At 45.9% G+C, this 18,803-nt stretch overlaps 1 protein-coding gene across 4 annotated transcripts in view; it reads left to right on the top strand.

The window, feature by feature from the left end:
* The window catches only part of LOC119220044 (myosin-10), a 38,542-nt gene that overhangs the window by 9,885 nt on the left and 9,854 nt on the right, over positions 1-18,803 (top strand). The window contains exons 4-19 of one of the 4 annotated variants that reach the window (XM_037475654.2): positions 7,810-7,837; positions 9,425-9,527; positions 9,807-9,836; positions 11,620-11,712; positions 12,226-12,289; positions 12,427-12,525; positions 12,878-13,021; positions 13,136-13,231; positions 13,608-13,726; positions 13,899-14,051; positions 14,236-14,409; positions 14,494-14,667; positions 16,153-16,267; positions 17,142-17,204; positions 18,329-18,522; positions 18,626-18,747. In XM_037475654.2, the coding sequence (XP_037331551.1) occupies positions 7,810-7,837; positions 9,425-9,527; positions 9,807-9,836; positions 11,620-11,712; positions 12,226-12,289; positions 12,427-12,525; positions 12,878-13,021; positions 13,136-13,231; positions 13,608-13,726; positions 13,899-14,051; positions 14,236-14,409; positions 14,494-14,667; positions 16,153-16,267; positions 17,142-17,204; positions 18,329-18,522; positions 18,626-18,747 (1,771 nt within the window). Of the gene's footprint in view, positions 1-7,809; positions 7,838-9,424; positions 9,528-9,803; positions 9,837-11,619; positions 11,713-12,225; positions 12,290-12,426; positions 12,526-12,877; positions 13,022-13,135; positions 13,232-13,607; positions 13,727-13,898; positions 14,052-14,235; positions 14,410-14,493; positions 14,668-16,152; positions 16,268-17,141; positions 17,205-18,328; positions 18,523-18,625; positions 18,748-18,803 lie in introns of all 4 variants that reach the window. The other 3 variants (XM_037475651.2, XM_037475653.2, XM_037475652.2) reach the window with 3 other exon arrangements.

Raw genomic sequence — 18,803 nt, 5'->3', positions numbered from 1 at the left:
GTTGTTCATCCAAGACGGCAAATAGAATCACTTTATTAAACCCATCGTTCTTTGTTGCGCCTCCACTTGTTGCTCTTTCAGTGACCAAGTTTCACTTTGGTGTAAACTTTTACCCAATATTTCAAATGGGTTTATTTTTTTAATATTCTGTGACTTGCGCAGCCACAAAGGCTTTCACTCATACGGTTTCCCTCTCTATGGCTGAACCCCTCCTGGTACCCTGATAGCACTGTGACACCCTGCCCCGTCCTGTCGGATTAAGGTGGGCCCAGCCATCACAAAGAACCGCTTTGGACCCAACATGAACCATCTGCATTCGATTACATTGCCAAATGCTTTCTGCCATATCTCTGCTGCAACTGCTCTCTCTCCCCTTTCATTGACCTGAAGGCCAGCAGCACAAGGCCTATTTTTACCTATTTGTCCTGTTGTGATATTGAGGGGAGCATCTGGAATCAGTCACTGACCCGTGAGCAGCAGCAGTAGTGATAAAGTGTGTGACGTTTACCAGGTAACCCTTGGTGACAGTCGGATGGACGTGATGAGGCGTTATGGTGACGTCTGGTGCTGCTCAACAGCAGTCGGATCCAGGCGGACGCCATAAAAAGTCCTGACCCTCCCCTCCCTCTTTAGATAGATGTGCTACTATAACACTACAACACGTATTCCATACAGGACATTCATCAAATGCCTGCACAGTGCTCCTTCTGTCTCTCACCATTTATACCAGCAGACTTCTATGTGCCGGGTAAACAAAGCGGAGGTTCTCGAGAGACAACGTATTCCGTTAAGTTTTGGCCTTTTTAATAACGTTCTGAATTCCTCATGTTGATGCTGGATATTGTTTTCAAGAACTGTGATGAAGAGCAATCTATAAGCAGCATTGTTGCCCCACCCCCTGTGTTTTTCTGCCTGGTGACGGTTAATGAATCGTTTCATTTGGACTAATAGGTCTGTGAGTGGAATGTGACCGAAGTTTGTTCTACCGTATTAATAAACCAAGGTCCATCGTGAGCAGAGAATAGACCCCACCCCTTCTACAACCAGAGTGTGTCACGCGTGTTTCTGTGTCCTGCTACGTTCAAGCTGCTCGTCCATTGTCCGGCTGGACCGCTGCCCTCAGGATTACGTCTCACTGTTGCCATGCCGCCCGCTTCTTTGGGGGGGGGGGGTGTGGTGTGTGGTGTGTGTGTGTGTGGTGTGTGTGTGTGTGTGTGTGTGTGTTCTCTCTCGTCTCCAGCAGTATCAAGCTACAAATAGTTCAGCCAGTCACACTGCATCGAGGTGTCTCCCTTCCACCAGACGTCCCATTCCTCTGCTCCCGACTGGGCCATTGAGCCATGGATTTCCATTCCTCTGTGTTGTCTCTGCTGTGCCGCCATATTCCTTTCACATATCTCCGTGGCAACAGGCAGTTCATGCGGGGAAATGTATATATCAGATTTCAAGGAATCTTCTGATTATGCAAAGAATGTTTTCCTCTCTCTCTCTCTCTACCTTTCTTTTTCAACCCTGCCACAGAAGCATGTGAAAAATGTGCTTTGTGGGACTGGAACAGAGAAAGACTCGAGTCGGAGTGCTCTCTGTGGAGCGCGGCTCAGACACTGGGGCCGAGACACAAGACACCCGAATATCAAGCTTTGAAACGGTTATATTCCAGTGATCTTACTGTAGTTAACCATCATCTACTTGCATCTTCTAATCTCCTTGTTATTGGTTGATGCAGAGGTTGTGTGTTGCACATTTCATCTATTGTCGTGAGAAGGTCCGTGGCACTCTAGTACATGAAGCGTATGTAGCTCATGTAGCGGTTGGTTAGCTCAGATTAGCACAGCGCTCGTATCTTCTTTGCGTTGTGTTCCATTAACCCATCATTTGCCCGTCAAGTTTCTTCTTTTTCCCTTCGATGTGATTCATCTTAGACTTTCTCCAGACTCCTGTGGTCCGAGAGGGACCAGAGAGAGACAAATATGACCGGTCAGAACTCTTCAAAAGGAGAAGTTCTGTCCTTGTGTGTGTGTGTTGGATCTCCTCAATACCCTCCACATGCCCTGAGGTTCTCCCTCACTCTGCTGTCACTTCCGACAGGGTGAGGACATTCACACCCCCTAAATGATGAGGCTCTATATCTGCCTGTGATCTCAGCTGCCGACTGACATGGATCAGTGACGTGATGTTATTTACAGCTCGTCAGCGCACACGTCTCTTTTCACCATTTTGCCACTTAGAGCCTTCCCCCTGCTATCTCACTTTCCCCTCTGCGTTCCCCTATCTGGTCCCTTCCCACCCCACCCCTCTCGTCCCGTCTGGGTGGCCACATCCCTAAACTGCCCCACGCTTGTCACTGTCCTGGGAAGTATTCGCATGTGCCAGAAGCACTTCCTGTGGCCGGCTGTGGGGTGTAGGACGGCCCCCACCCATTGGTCCCTGCCCGACAATGCTCACTCGCATCGGCCCCATTGTTGATTGGTTCTATTGTGTCTGACTGGCACAAATGTGGTCATTTACGGCTTATGATGAAACACATACACAACGGCTTTGATGTTTATTATGTACCATCTGGGCAGTTTCTACCCAAACTACCCTCTTGCCCCCCCCCACCCTCCCCCCCCCGGTTACAATAGCAGCCTGCTGAAAACAACGCCTGTTCCACTCCCAAGAGGCCCCAGTGAGGATAGGGAGGGTAAGCAGGGGCATATGAATTCCAGCACAGACACACACACACACACACACACACACACACACACACACTCTCCGGCAGCTGGCCCGGCAGCATTACAGTGACTAATGCTGTGAGCTGTTTAGTCACTCAGCGGTGGCAAATGGCCACTATAGAAAAGTACAGTGTACTCATTGGAAGGAGTTTAATCTACGAGCATCTGTTCAAATTGCTGCTGTTTGTCTCAGCTGATAAATAAATTGATTATAATTTTTTTTACAGTTGACAGTTTAGCTCGTTTTGTGCTCACTGTAATTCTCATCTTCATATCTATTCAACTCAGTGGGCGTAAAACCAAACATGTTTATTATTATAATGAAGTGACTTGAGTCTTATCTTCAAAGTGCCCTTGAAGAAAAGCGAGTAATGCATTTTGATTCTCAGTTTAGTTCAGAGCGACACTCGAGAGGAGCACTAACAAACATAAGACATGAGGTCCGTCTCCTTGGCTTCACTCCACAGGTAAAGTCACTAAAGCATCACTGCCGCAGCATCTTTTGCTGCTGGGGTCTGCTCATCTTTTTAAAGCTGCTGTTGGAGGACGTGTCTCATTGCTCTTCTGCAGCCGCTGAACTGCGTTTAATCAGCGTCTTGTCATAATTGTCCAAAAGCTTACTGTTATTCAGTGAAGCGCTGCCGGAGTCCACGGACCAGAACACTTCCCAGTCGCTGCTTCCACTGTCTGGGAATGTGAAGGAGCTCTGTCAAACACACACACACACACACACACACTTGGAGCTTTGTTCCTCTGCTTTTGAGAAGCTCTGGGTTGTGTCCCTCAGCTGGAGGCTTTTATGAGGAAAGCAGGCCTTGGGTTTTCTATTATCTCAGCGTTAGTACAATCACCATATTCTACTGCGCAGAGGGACCCTCTGTGCACAAGTGTTGCTGTGTACTTGTGAGTGATCCCACCACGTGGAGCGAGCTGTTCACCAGAGGGCTGCTCGCTGGCGGTCCCTCAGGATTTCCTGTGTGTGTGAAGTGGTTGCCATGACGCTAGAGTTTTTCATCGTGCGCAGTTTTACGACTTCTTTTATGAAGCAAATTGTGAGAGCAGGAGCCACAATGTGGGAAAAAAAGTGTCACATCCGGCATCTGAGACCCCAAAAGGTTAAAAAAATGAGGCTTTAAGCTGACTCCCATTTTTGTGCCATGGATCTTTGTACTTTGTATTTACTTTATACTTTGAAAAGTGTGTACATAAACATGGAGCGCTCACTGAGGTCCTTTCAACTGTTCCTTTGATTTGTCTTTGCCAACATCCTCACAAGCCTGAGATGAATGAGCATGCGTGTGAATGTAATTATGTATTGATTGACAGATGGCCGTCCACACGCACAGACTTAACGTTGAACCACCAATTTGTAACTATTAGGAATGCAATTAGTGGGTTAGACATACAAACTGCATGTAGCTGGAGCCACGTCGCTGAGGACCATTGGCAATAAATGGACCCAATTATGATACGTGTGCTCGGAATGTTTCTGAACATCGTGGTTCGGTCTGAACAGCAGGATGAGGGGACGTCTCGGTGGTTTACTTTAATCCTCAAACATTCTGAGATATTTAGTTCAACACTCACTCATCAGAAAATGCCTCATTCTGATTATTTATTGAAGGCTGCCGAGGGTTTTTCTACCTTTTACTGAGTGTATCTTTACACCAGCACCACTACTTAGCATAACATAGAATGACTATCACACCCATTTTAACTTTTACCCAGGCCTAACCGAACAATGTGTTTAATATGAAGGTTATGAAGTAGTTTACAGTAGATTACATGTATGGGTATTAAAACCGAACAATAGTGTGAGAGGGGGAGTCATGAGAGGGATATTGAGGCTAATGAACAAGGTCGATGATGGGGGGGGGTCATTGTGACCAACGGAGCTTTTGTGGACGTGGAGGGAGAGGGGGACCGCTCTGGAATGTGAAGAATTCCTTTTTATTAATCCCCGTGGGGGATAAATTATGAGCAGCAAAGGGAACCACCACAGGAGTCCAAAGGGTTACCGTTTGTGTGAAAAGGTCCAGACCGCCAACAATGTGTGTTCAGCCTTTTTTGATTGGACACAACGTCTGCAACAAGCTGGGAAAATGCCGGCATAATGATTGTTGATGAGTGATAGCGCCAAATCATTTCCATCTCCTATTTACAACTTCCAAGTGAGTCGCTAAGGAGGAAATAACCGCTAAACGATCTGGGGAAGTGATGAAATCACAAACAGCTGTCGGTGTGGAGCAGTAGGTTCCCGCTGTCTGCTGGTCCGTGCAATGGGGACGTCCACCATTCACAGGAGGAAAAAGGAAACGAGGTCGTCACAGACAACGGGGGGAGACGCACACGGCTGTGTGAGGATTTAATGCGGCAGTGATGAGCTACTGGAAAGGGAAGAACACGTCCGGTGTGGTCGGTCTACTTTCGCCTACGCCAGCATGGCCCCCTGGGTAAATATGACCCAGCACTTAGTTGCCGTGGTGATCGAGGAAGCGGCAGCTGCCAAGAGGGCCCGAGGATGGGGGTGCGGATCAGATGGATTCACTCACACGCTCACACAGCACCGATCATGTTAGAGCATTTAAAAGTGAACCGTAACTAAAGTATTAACAATAAAACACACGTCTCAACCTCACTTTCACACTTTGGCGAAAGTCCTCAATGACGAAAACAACAATCAGCCGCCTCATGTCAGGGATCAGATCAATGAATGTGGTTGGGTTGAGGTCATCTTTTCTCACACACTGACCAGAGATTCCTTCATAATGATCCGTGGGGTATCTGCGCGCTGTGTACTAGCGCTACACATTATTCTGAGCTTTGTTTTTGCCTGTCGATCCGTGGCATCAATTAATGCTCAAGCTGCCACAGCCCCAAACAAATGGCTGCTGCCAGAGAGATGGGGTTCTGCCCCATGGTGTTTATCAAGGCTTCAGAGCAACACACGAGGTAACTACATGGGCATTTGGGCCGCATCAAAAGGTCCAGACTGCCACTTCAAATAACGTTTTCAACATCGCAATTGGTTGCACATTTGTTTTGATTTTAGTCGAGCGCTCATTTCAGGAGCGTGAGGTCAGACGTGATGTGAGGTGTGTGTTTGGTTTCCTCACGCTGTCGTGCAGCGATGCTCGAGGCAAACGCCTTCCAAGAATCAGGATTAGGTGAAATGATGAGCTTCAGGTACACATGGCTGTGAAGGACGGAGAAGAAGACCAATCAAAGTCTGACCTGCGATTCCCAGGGAGGGGGAGCAGCTCATCCATCATTCCTGTTATTTCAGTAGCCGTCAGCCAGCATAAGTGAACATAAATTAGTTTTATTCCTGCATAGCTGTGTGTGAGCTAGTCTGCGACTCCAGATGCACACACACACACACACACACACACACACACACACACACACACACACACGGGGCTAAACTCATTTGCTGCCAGCTTTTGTCCCCCGAGGGGGGTTCACAAGTGCAGGGAACACAAGGCTTTCTTTGTTGAAGGACAACACCTTAGAGACGGTGTGGCCGTCTGTGGAAATGGACCCACATCGACATGGTGTGAATTCACTGGTTATAGGAGACAAACGTGTTATTCTGGGACAAAGGCCTCAGCTGAAGGCTTCGTCCCTCCAGTGTGTGGTTATTGCACTCATGTAATGCATTGGGGGGGGGGTTCTAGATAGGGCTGCAACAACGAATCGATGAAATCGATTAAAATCGATTATTAAAAGCGTTGGCAACGAATTTCATTATCGATTCGTTGTGTCGCGCGACTATTATGTTTGAGTATTGAGACCCGTAATACTGTGAAACATGCGGAGGAAGAGAAACCAATGCGACCTAAATCCTCCCAGGTATGGGGATATTTCACGGGGGGGGGGGGTGCTGGCGCTTTTCTTTGCAGCGCCAGTCTCATCTTTTTCCGTTCTAATCGCCGCGCTTGACTTCAAGGTGTAACCTTTATTATTGTTCGGTCTGAAACAGCGCGCCCAGTGACGGGTGGTGCAGCAATATTGTTGTCCGGGTGGAAGTAGAGAGAAAGGTCGGTCCGGGAGATTTTCGGGTGGGACTTTGAAATTCGGGAGTCTGATTGTAAGATATGCAAAAGCGACATGGCCTGGCACGGGAGCACCACGGCGATGATTCGGCACCTTAAATGGAAACATGTTGGAAAAATCTAATCTAAATATTTTTTGTGCCTAATCTATTTAATTTGGCAGCTGTAAAGTATACATCATGCGATGTGTGTTTTTTGTGTTAGTCCATTTTATTTGCTTACTTAGGGATGTTCAAGGAGCAATCTGTTTGTGCAGTTTCTAAATGTTTTGCACTGTCAGTTCTATTTTTCAATAAAGGGTTGGAAATTAATGTTTTTAAATTTTTTATTTTTTTATCCGATTCATCGATTAATCGAACAAATAATCGACAGATGAATCGATTATTAAAATAATCGTTAGTTGCAGCTCTAGTTCTAGATGATCATAATCTTTGTTGAACTGGCTTTATTCAAGAATGATGGAGATTGTTGTATCTCTCAAGCCTGAAAGAATGAGTTAAGACCGTTAGCTGAGAACAATGAATAAGTAACTATGGGGTTACACCAGACCTGAAACGTGTCCCTTGCCTCCCTGTTCTGGTCTTCCTAGTTCTTGGTTGTGCCCAGCAGGACCTTCAAAGTTGAGAGGTCACACACTTGAGTTGGCGTAACTAATCAGCGTCCTCCTTGAATCCTTCTGTGTTGAAAGGTGTCAGAGCTTTGGTTGCTGGTCCTGAGTTTGTATCTGTGGGGTCAAAATGTGCTTTGGATAAAAGCGTCAGCTAAATGACATGTGATGTAATGTCATGGTGTCTGTTTATGGTCATAACTCAGCATGGCATCTGGCTGAGGGATGAAGCGGTGGCTTTAAAAACACACTCTGGATTAATGGGAGTCTTTGGAGGAATATTTCAGTGTTTCCAATAGCTTTTGGGGAACAGCGTTGTTCCCTGCAGTCTGATGTTGGGTTCAGGTTCAGTAAGTAATTGGCTCTGATTTGTTGGTGTGTCATGGTTTGATGGACAGATGCTGAATGTGTTCTTTCTGTTTTTTCCAAACAGATCGTGAGGACCAATCGATCCTTTGCACGTAAGTACCGCAACCCTCAGCTTTCTATTACTGGTCCTGCTCGCCTCTCCTGAGGTCATTTCTCTGCTCGGACAGATGGTCCAGTCTTTTTAAACTGGTTCTGTTGATAAAGCCGCTCAATGGCCCGGAAAAGGAAACCCTTTGGAGATGAAGGCTTATGTCCTGTGCAGAGATGTGCACTTACAAGGAGGCCTCAGCATCAGCACCTCTGAGTCGCCATGGTCTGCTTGTTCTCCCTTTTTGTTTCTCTCACCCAGAGTCAGTCCTGCTGTTTTATTTAAAGACCGGTTTCAAATAGCTCTTAGCGGATGCTGGGTCATTGCAGCGTCTCTACCCAACGCTGGGGGAGTTATGAGTGTGGTTTTGTGGCGTGCCTTCATCCTCTCTGGCTGAGAGTAATGAAGTGCAACACTCTTTTTCAAAGTGGCTTTAGTTGGCGGTGCCGATGAGCATTATCTCTCCTATATTCCTACAAAAACACAACACCGTACGCTTTGATGCGTAGTGTAGTAATCTCATCTTTTCCCTTTGTTCTTTTGCCTTTACATTTGATATAGGAGACGTAGTAGCACAGCGTCCCGATACCGTGTCAGATGCTACTTTTCCTCCAAAGGAAAAGCTTTTTACGGGTCGAACTCTGCTGATAAAAACGACTGCATGAACTTTGTGACAAACACTTTCCATGCAGTTAAAACGCCACAAGCATATAGAGCATAGCTAAAATAACATCTGCAGACGCATGCCTGGTTTGAACGCTCGGCTCCCACCAGCGTATTAATTGTCAAACGCAGAATGGACCTGTGCTTTTAAGAAGAAGATGTGAGGCAGCAGTTTTCACAAAGGGACGGGCCCTCAACCTTCCGTCATACCATCTTTTCTACAGAAACGCTGCGGGAAGGTCAGCGACCGGATATTTCTGTGAAAAGTACTCTGACACTAAAACTATGAAGACATCAAGCCCAACTGGGACGTGAATCCAAGTTGACCTATATGTCTGTGTCCTGTGGTTCAAACGGACCCGCCCATCTGGTGCGGCAGCTGAGACTGCAGTGGTCTCAGAGCTAATAGCCGGCTGCACTAAAGCCACCAGGATGGAGATGGATGCAGTGCTGCTGGCCTGCTTTCCAGGTTAGCCCCGCTTATTTGGGCTCTGGGACCCGACTGCGGGAGCTGTTTATTGGCTCCGCCAGGACAACAGCTATCATTAGAGACGGCCCAAAGGCAAAGCCCGGAAACTTTGGAGACCAGCCCACGGAACCACACGGTTCTTTACTAAATAAGGAGGAAAAAGCAACACAGCCGCATGGCTACAGCCCTCTTCCATTTCTCTTTGGTTACGCCTCGTTGCAATGTTAATCCAGTTATTTATGGTTATACTGGTTGGGGTTGTCTGTTGTGGGCAATTTAGTTATTTCCACCAGTGTGACGTAGGGTTCAGAACTCTTCGTTTAATGATTGCTCACAAATAGTGATGTCATTATTTGTTAGAAGTGACACGAAAGTGGCTCATTCTTCCTTGCTCTCACCCTTTCACTGCCCCTGTCCGTCCGGGTGTGTATTCATGCCGCCACGCCCCTTTGTTTCCAGAGGGGAGTCCGGAGCAGGCAAGACGGAGAACACGAAGAAGGTCATCCAGTACCTGGCCCACGTCGCCTCCTCACACAAAGGACGCAAAGACCACAACATTCCTGTGAGAGCCCCACTTCTCCTAATCTGTCCCCTCCTCTCCTCTATGTGTCAGATTTCAATTATCCTCTCTGACAGTCCATCTCCTCACCTCTTAACACAAGGAAAGAGCTTGCTGGTATTTGTGATGTAAATCTATTGTCATTTTAAGGAGTAGTTTGACATTATGGCTAACGCACTTTTTAGCAGAGAATGAAGCTAGCAGCTTAGCTCAGTAATAAATACAATTTACAGTCTCCCTTCAGGTTTTAACCCTTGCATTTTGTTTATCCATAACAAGCAGCCCGAGTCTCCCAAAGCATTCAAGCTCCAGGTAAGTGTACCTCCCCCTTCTTTAAAGAGTGTGTGTGTGTGTGTGTGTGTGTGTGTGTGTGTGTGTGTGTGTGTGTGTGTGTGTGTGTGTGTGTGTGTGTGTGTGTGTGTGTGTGTGTGTGTGTGTGTGTGTGTGTGTGTGTGTGTGTGTGTGTGCCCGAAAGCTTGCGTCCTCGTGGGGTCTTTGTTTGTTTGGCTCCGTCTTTTGACATGTTTATTTGAAGCACCCTGAATCTGCCATTAAACCATGATGCTAAAACACTTTTGTTTTATAAGTTGGTTTGGGTTTATTTGGACAGCTGGAAATTGAGACGTTTTATTAGGAGTCCGTGTCAGTCAAACTCCAAAGAATAGACCACACCAGAAAGGGCTTTTCAAGCATTAAAGGGAAAATGTGCCACGTTTCATATGAAGTGTTGATGGTCAGTGAGACGTAGGGTCTGTGTTCAGAGGTAATGCATTTAGAACGTGGAGGCTCTTTGGTCTGAACCCGCGTGAACCAGGACTGCAGCAACTCTGTTATTGTCCACATTGTCAATAAGCAGCTAACATATTTTACATGTTGAATTATACAGCATGTGACGAAACATGAAGGCAGTGGATCAAATATTTCATATATTCCTGCAAGTTTTCCATTGGTGATGCAATCTAGATGCATGTGTGTGTAGTCTTTATGCATTGGTGTTTTCTGTAGCCTTGTCTGTGATAATATTCTTGTATCTACATTTATTTCTCTACTGAGGCTCTGCTTGCAAAATCTGATGCTCTAAAATAAACACCTGATGTTTCTGTGTCCACTCTTACATCTAATAACTGGAAGCAGAGTCTTCGCTGCAACCTCTAACCTGCAGCACTCACAATGTGGTTGAACCCTTCTTTAACGCACTGTGGTTCCAGTGGGTTGAACTCGGCCACAGAACCGTCCTCACTGACCGGGATGCTGCTTTCCTCCTGCGTTGCATTACGGCTTCCTCTGAGCAGGGGCCAGAGGAATGTGGAGGCATACAGTGGAGGCCGAAGGAGAGGAAAGGGGGAGGTGGGTGGGGGGTGGGGGGTGGAGGAGGTAAAGCAGACATGGAGGCAACCAGATTTTATTCTTTCTCCCGTTGTCTGAGGGATTGATGGACAGAATGAGGAGAAGAGAACTTGCTGTACGAGAACCATGTTTCTCTGTAGTCCAGTTCTTCTTTGTCACGGAGTCCAGAGGAGCATCCCGAGTCGGTTCAAAGCCGGCTCTGATGTGCTGTTGGGTCTCTTTCTCCACTGAGGCTGCTCTGGGAAGGGGAGGTTGCGTCATGTGTTGGGCACGTGGAGGTTTCCGGTCTATAGGGGATTTCCAACAGCCAAGGGACTCTCCAGGTTTTGAGATCTGGGAGGAAGCCATCTTCTTATGTATAGGGCATATCATCACAACCAGAGGAATGTGCAGACCGGACGAAGCCTCTCACTAATCAATCCAAACCGACCACAACCGTGGAGCACATGTGGAAACACACTGTGGTTTCATGAGCTCCGTCGAGCTGCTGTAATCTCTGGGCCCACTAGACCTCCCCCGACAAAGATCTCATTGTGCTGCTGTTCTCCAAAGTGGAGCCAACAGAGCCACGATACACTGCTGACTCTGAGAGAATGGTTTGGATATTTATTATCTAAGCCTGGCCCGCCTGTGTTGTCAGACTGAAGTGTTGTATTAGCAGTGATAATAAAAGAAAAGGTTCATTATGTGATGCCCAGTATAAGAAATGCTCCTCAGCTGCTTCTTACCTCTCTGTCGTTCTCCACAGGGTGAGTTGGAACGCCAGCTCCTGCAAGCCAACCCCATCCTCGAATCTTTTGGCAATGCCAAGACGGTGAAGAATGACAACTCGTCCCGCTTTGTGAGTGAACCTCTCCAGTTTAAATAGTCACATCTTTTGATAAAACCAAATGAGCTGAAGGGACCTGGATGCCTATAGACTCCATATTGTCTACCAGTGCAGTGCAGCCTTAACAGAGAAAAGTGAATTATCTAAACTCAAAAAGAATGTCAATACAATAGTTTGCTAAACAATCTAGGATTTTATAATGGATTGAAGCTGCACTTTTACTATGTTGTTATTTCTTAGAAATGTTGCTGGAGGCCAAGTTTAACCACCATGTCTTGAATGAATCACATGCTTTCTCAGACGAGAGGACCTTAGACACATATTCACACATTCACTGAGGTTCTGTGTGACCTGCTGACCTGCATCCTCTCACTGTGTCTTCTGCATAGAAAGTGATGTGACTGAGATGCGACGTGCTGGAAGAGACAATAAACATAGGACACTTGCATATTAAAGACTCTTGTTTGAAGTCTTGGCAAGTTCAATAACGGGTTTTAACTTAAGGGTGCATCTGGCTTTCTGCAGGGGAAGTTCATCAGAGTCAACTTTGACGTCACAGGCTACATCGTCGGGGCCAACATTGAAACTTGTATCCTTAATACTGAGACAAGCAGACGCTCAAAGGGTGGTTTCAAACACAAGGAATGAGGCGAAAAACAACCTACATTAATGCTTTTCCTGTTGTATGGTGTCATTTACCAGCCGGTCCTTAACCTTTGCTCTCAGACCTTCTGGAGAAGTCGAGAGCCATCAGACAGGCCAAAGATGAGAGGACCTTCCACATCTTCTACCGCCTGCTGGCAGGGGCCGGGGAGCACCTCCGAAGTGAGTAGAGCAACCAGGATGATCCACAGATGACAGCTGGGTCTCCAGTCTGAGCCAGTTGGCCTCAGGCGAGGAAGGGGGCTGAAGTTAATTTGACATTAAGCTTGTTAGTACATTGTTTCAGCATGATGCAGAACGTGTTTAGGTGGAATATTTGTCTTATGAACTAGTGGATTTAAAAGGTGTCTGGATCACTCGCTCACTTAATTGAGTCTGTGTAACAATATAAATGACTTTTGGGGTGAAATCAGCATGCATCCTGGTCCTAATAAACTCTATGGACCGAAAAGTGTCCAAATATAACAGGATACTGATTAAATGACTTAACAATGTTTTTGTTTTTTCGTTGCAGCGGACCTGCTCCTTGAAGGCTTTAACAACTATCGTTTCTTGTCAAATGGTAACATCACTATCCCCGGGCAGCAGGACAAGGATAATTTCCAGGAGACTCTGGATGCCATGCACATCATGAGCTTCTCCCATGACGAGATTGTCTGTGAGTAGCTGTTCTCCAGATGTGCCCTGAAAGGCTTTCTATGATTTAATTTATGTGTTTCCGCTTTTCCCGCCATTACCTAACTCTGCTGCAATGTTGTCTTGTCCTTGCCAGGCATGTTGAAGGTCGTCTCTGCAGTGCTGCAGTTTGGCAACATCGTCTTTAAGAAAGAGAGAAACACGGATCAGGCCTCCATGCCTGAGAACACAGGTGAACCCCCCCCCCCCTCTCTCACCTGCTGTCTGTTTTCCCCCACGTGTTGTGATGGAAGCTAAAGAGACACAATCATGTCCACAAACATTTGTATGTATGAACATCCACCTACAATAGAGCCTTTCACTGTGAGTTCACGCTTTATTAGGTGCGTGATAGAAGTTATTGTATATAAGTATATTGGAATGCTTGTAATGATTAACATCTGTCTAGGACAAACAGAATTTGGGTCATATGTCCTAAATTGTTAAAACAGAATCTTTATTTGAACCTAACCCCAAACAGATTCTGTATATAGTTAAAACATTTGTGTGTAATGGAATGTAATTCCCAGCCATATGTGACATACCGACTGCTTCTTCTCTGTTTCCAGTGGCGCAGAAGCTCTGTCACCTGCTTGGAATGAACGTTATGGAGTTCACCAGAGCGATCCTCACCCCGAGGATCAAAGTGGGACGCGACTACGTACAGAAGGCCCAGACCAAAGAACAGGTCAAGTTCATACCTTTGCTTTCATACTGTTCTGTCTGCAGTTTACCTCACTTTTCGTACATCATGAATCCACAGCCCTGAAACAGCAACACACAGTTTATATTGGTATAGTTTCACTCACTCAGCGGGCGATTTATTGTTCCTTTAAAGTTCCTCCCCGTTGTTTCCTCAGGCGGACTTTGCTGTTGAAGCCCTGGCCAAGGCCACGTATGAGCGTCTGTTCCGCTGGCTGGTCCACCGCATCAACAAGGCCCTGGACCGGACCAAGCGCCAGGGGGCCTCTTTCATCGGCATCCTGGACATCGCCGGCTTTGAAATCTTCGAGGTGCTCATTTTGTTGTTTTTAATACTTACGGGAATCAAACCGCCTTGTGTAAATCATAGCTTTGTTAACCAATTCACTTTATGAGGTATCCAATTAGCTGATCATTTAAATTCTGTTTTACTTTAATCAAGTCATGTTAAGGCGTCTAAAGACTCATAAACCTCCGCTTCACGCCTTCTTCCAGCTGAACTCGTTTGAGCAGCTGTGCATCAACTACACCAACGAGAAGCTGCAGCAGCTCTTCAACCACACCATGTTCATCCTGGAGCAGGAGGAGTACCAGAGGGAGGGCATCGAGTGGAGCTTCATCGACTTCGGCCTGGACCTTCAGCCCTGCATCGACCTCATCGAGAGGCCGGTCAGTGTGTGTGTGTGTGTGTGTGTGTGTGTGTGTTTCACTCTCTCCTTTCGTGTGTAAAACAACATTTTTCTTCCATCTCAGACTAACCCCCCTGGTATCCTTGCCCTGCTGGACGAGGAGTGCTGGTTTCCCAAGGCAACCGACAGGACCTTCATAGACAAGGTGCTGCAGGAGCAGGGCACACACACCAAGTTCCAGAAGCCGCGGCAGCTCAAGGACAAAGCGGACTTCTGCATCATCCACTACGCAGGAAAGGTATGTCGTCCAGGCCCATTGCGGTCTGTCGCATCTAGACTGCTCTGGGCCTTTTGAAGCCTTTTCTCAGGGGGGGGGGCAGATTTAGCTTCCCTGAAGGCCCAGTTGAGCAGCCCATGGCCTGAAAACAATAGCCCAGTTGTTGCCGTCCTGCTGCTGTAGGAAACTCACATCTGGTTCACATCGGTGTGCGATTTGAGTCCTTGGTGCCTGGCGGTTACATAACGTGAAGCTTTTTCAACTTTCTCCTCGGCGCGGTGGTCTGCCATCTGTGAAGAGAAAGCGATACTCCACAGCATTCCGAGGAGGACGCCTGTCAGTCGACGCATGCAAGCTGATATCGTCCCCAGGGTGGTGGTGGAATAGGGTCCACCTGTCTCCTCTTTCCGTCTCGTGTGTGCGTATGGACACAGTGAAAAGCCTCAGTCCTGCAGCATTCAATATGAAACTACATTTAAATAATAATAAATACCTAAACCCTGCTCACAGAATGATATCGCAGTAACACAGTCCAGTTTGCTTCTCCTCGGATTTGGAACATTCCTGAAGGCAGGTTTCCGGCCTTGATGTTCATCCAAGTAAAAGTCACCCTGACGTTAAAGAGACCAACCCCGTCCACATTGGTCCAAATACACCGGACTGGACTGTCAGTCAAATATATTAAATGTGCAAAAAACATAATATCTTTATTTTAGTGCAATTTGATATTAAGATGAGATTCCCCAACAATGATTCTTATTTTGTCCCCTAAATCCTGAACTCTTCTATCGCTCATCGTATGTATTATTTATGCACATGAACCACATTGACCTGAATACTCCAGAACTGGTTTCTCACCATGGAAACATATGTACATACACACAGGTTTTAACATCTCTTATCTGTTTATATTGTTTTAACTTTGCTTGTACATTTTTATCCTATTTTATTATTTTATTGCACCAATCACAGAGACAAATTCCTACATGTGTTACATACGTGGCAATAAATCACTTCTGAATTTGTTACAGATTCACAATCCACCTGCAATTAAAATAAGATGTTTTATTATTCATTAACCTGTCTTCATCAAATAGGAATAAAAGGCTCTATCTATAAAACAGGCATTAAGTACTTATATTTAACCACATTATGCTGATGACCTAGTCTATTGGTGAAATCGACTAAGCGGACGTATTCATCTCCAAATATGCTTTTCTGTCTCTTGCTGTAAACACTACGGCAATAAAGTAGAGAGGATTTAGTGAGAGGAGGTATTTGTTTCTGCATTCCTTTTTTTTTTCATATGATTTGAGTGGCGGCAAAGCAGAGCTGTTGTTTTATTCTCAAGATGATCCACTGGCGTTCCCCAAAGACCCAAAGACTCAAAGAGCTGGTCTTCACGTGGAGTCGATTGGAAGAGCGGTTCATGCGATTTGCAAAAGACTTACTTAGACTTACTTCACACGTGGTTTCCTGATGTTTGTTGTTGGCGTGTTTCTGCAGGTGGACTATAAGGCCGATGAGTGGCTCATGAAGAACATGGATCCTCTGAATGATAACGTGGCCACGCTGCTGCACCAGTCAACCGACAAGTTTGTGGCTGAGCTCTGGAAAGACGGTACGTCTCTGACCATCTCTGTGGGTAATGTGGTGTATTTAATATTAAGGTTGTCCCTGATGACGTTGTGTAGTTTGTGTTCCCTCATGCGGAGCCTCGTGTGCTGTGTCCTGACATCAGTTACTGAACAGTTAAACGCGTGCCTCGTCTAGTTATTTAGTACAGGTGTAAAGGAGCATGTTGAGCTTTGTATTAATACAATTAATTAACTATTTAGCCTGCGGTATAAAGTGTAAATAAAGATGCACTTGTGTGTTTAGTGCTGGTTAGAAAACATTGCCTTTGTAAAACTAAGATGGTGAACATGCTAATCATTATACCTGCACTAAGTCGTTTCAGCGTGTTCTAAGCTGAACAAAGCCATGGCCGGCCTGTACACTGAATGAAGCACAACGGACTCTTGAGAAATGAAAAAAACGAAATATATATAGTTTCTTTCCGCAGTGCGTTTACTGGTTTCTGTGTGGGATGAGTTTTTCCAGCAAAGACATAAATTGTAACATTCATTTGTTGGAGCTGAATGACAGATTTATTGCTCCTGTTTTTACACCCCTAATATTTCAGTTAGCCTCCACAGTGGTTATTTTTATTTGGCATTTAATGGAATCACAGACGGGTTAAATGGAAAGCAATATGGTTATATAACACACTCCGGACTAATCTTTCTCCTGACAAATGTTCCGCTCTGCTAACCCCAACACTTGATTTATATAATGTTCTGTACCATTACAGTGCATAAACCGACATATACCCTTCAGTCCTCCCTTTTAAAGCAAATGAATGCTAGGGAGAGGTGTGTGTGTGTGGGTGTGTGTTTGTGTGTGTGTGTGCTTGCAAGCCCACTTTATTTCTCTCTCTGTCCGTGTCCCTGTAGACATTCAGACGTTTCAGAGAGCCTCTTTCTATGACAATGTGTCTGGGCTCCATGAAGCACCAGGTGAATCATAGTGACCCTTTGACCCAGTGTCCCACTGGCTTCTCTTCATCTTCTGGGCTGGAGGGGTCATTGGCTGCACTGTGCACCTCCTCCATGAAATCCCCTCTGGCTTTGCATGGCTATAAAAAGACCACAAGACATTTCATTCTTTCATGAGTGCTGATGGCTTGCTGTCATGCTAGATTATCAGATATCTATTGCTTGAGTAATAAGCCAAACAAAGCATTCCTTTTTGGGAAAAAAAATTCAAATTTGCTTGTGCGTTTTGAAAGTGTTTAGGCTCACTAAAAGGGCTGCTGTGATGAAGCAGGACTGATAGTACAACATGCCTAGAATATACAAAAATATCCCATATCCACTAAATAGATATTTATGCAAAGCTACCATCAATAGCAACCCACCCCTCCCGTGATGTAGTTTTATGAACCCAGAAACTATTTCATCTTTGTGCCTTGAACAGTCTTAACGCAGAGCTAACAGCAGATGGAAAAGTGATCGTGTACAGATCCACGTTGAGGAAGCAGAGGAGGCAGATCCTGAATTGAATGATGGTGTTGCTTACTCAGTTCTGGTATTTATATGAACTGAGAGGATGGAATATCTGGTCCACCTCCTCATTTGTTGTTTGAACTACAGTTGCAGGTTTAATAGTTCAAATTGGTACACAAATTCTTAGTTACAAATAAATAAAAACTAATAACGTCCTAACAAAGAAAACAAGGCAATAGACTAATCGTGCTAACTGCTGTTATTTCACTATTTCAGGGTTGATAGTTTTGTAGCAGTATTCTAATGTATGTTACACATGAAGGAGGGGGGGGGGTGGGGGGGGATAAACCAGGTGATCTTTAGTTGCAGCTGGTGTGACTCCATCACCCGTCTTCATGCTTTATCACAACCCAAGAAAAGAGCAAATCCTGCTCAGTAGAAGACTTCAGCCTTTATTGGTCACCTGTCCTGACGGGTCTCCATTGGATTTAGATAAGACTTACAAGTCATTGGCTTTTCTCTTTTCTACATTCATGTCAACAGCACAACATTTTGCTCTGATGTACTCCCCACATTAATCAGTCAAACCAGCATCACGGTCTCTGCGTCCTCTTCATTTCGTTTGTCAACACCAGTCGACAGAATCGTGGGTCTGGACCAGGTGGCGGGCATGAATGAGACGGCGTTTGGCGCCGCCTACAAGACCAAGAAGGGCATGTTCCGCACCGTGGGACAGCTGTACAAGGAGCAGTTATCCAAGCTGATGGCCACACTGAGGAACACCAACCCCAACTTTGTCCGCTGCATCATCCCCAACCACGAGAAAAGAGTAGGGCTCACGCTCTCAGTCCGTTCTGTCAGGTTTTAGGTGAAATGTATTAATCCAGCACCTTTACTCCACATATTTAAATGTTCATCTTCATCTGCTCCAGGCTGGTAAGCTGGACCCACACCTGGTTCTGGACCAGCTCAGGTGTAATGGGGTACTGGAGGGGATTCGCATCTGCAGACAGGGCTTCCCCAACCGCATCGTCTTCCAGGAGTTCAGGCAGAGGTCATTTTGTTATATCAACTCAACTGTTATGTAAAACATAAACACAACTGTCTTAT

Source organism: Pungitius pungitius, chromosome 12 (assembly GCF_949316345.1).
Source record: "Pungitius pungitius chromosome 12, fPunPun2.1, whole genome shotgun sequence".
Taxonomy (NCBI): domain Eukaryota; kingdom Metazoa; phylum Chordata; class Actinopteri; order Perciformes; family Gasterosteidae; genus Pungitius; species Pungitius pungitius.
Note: the sequence above shows the minus strand (reverse complement) of the source record. Positions and strands in the feature narration are given on the sequence as shown.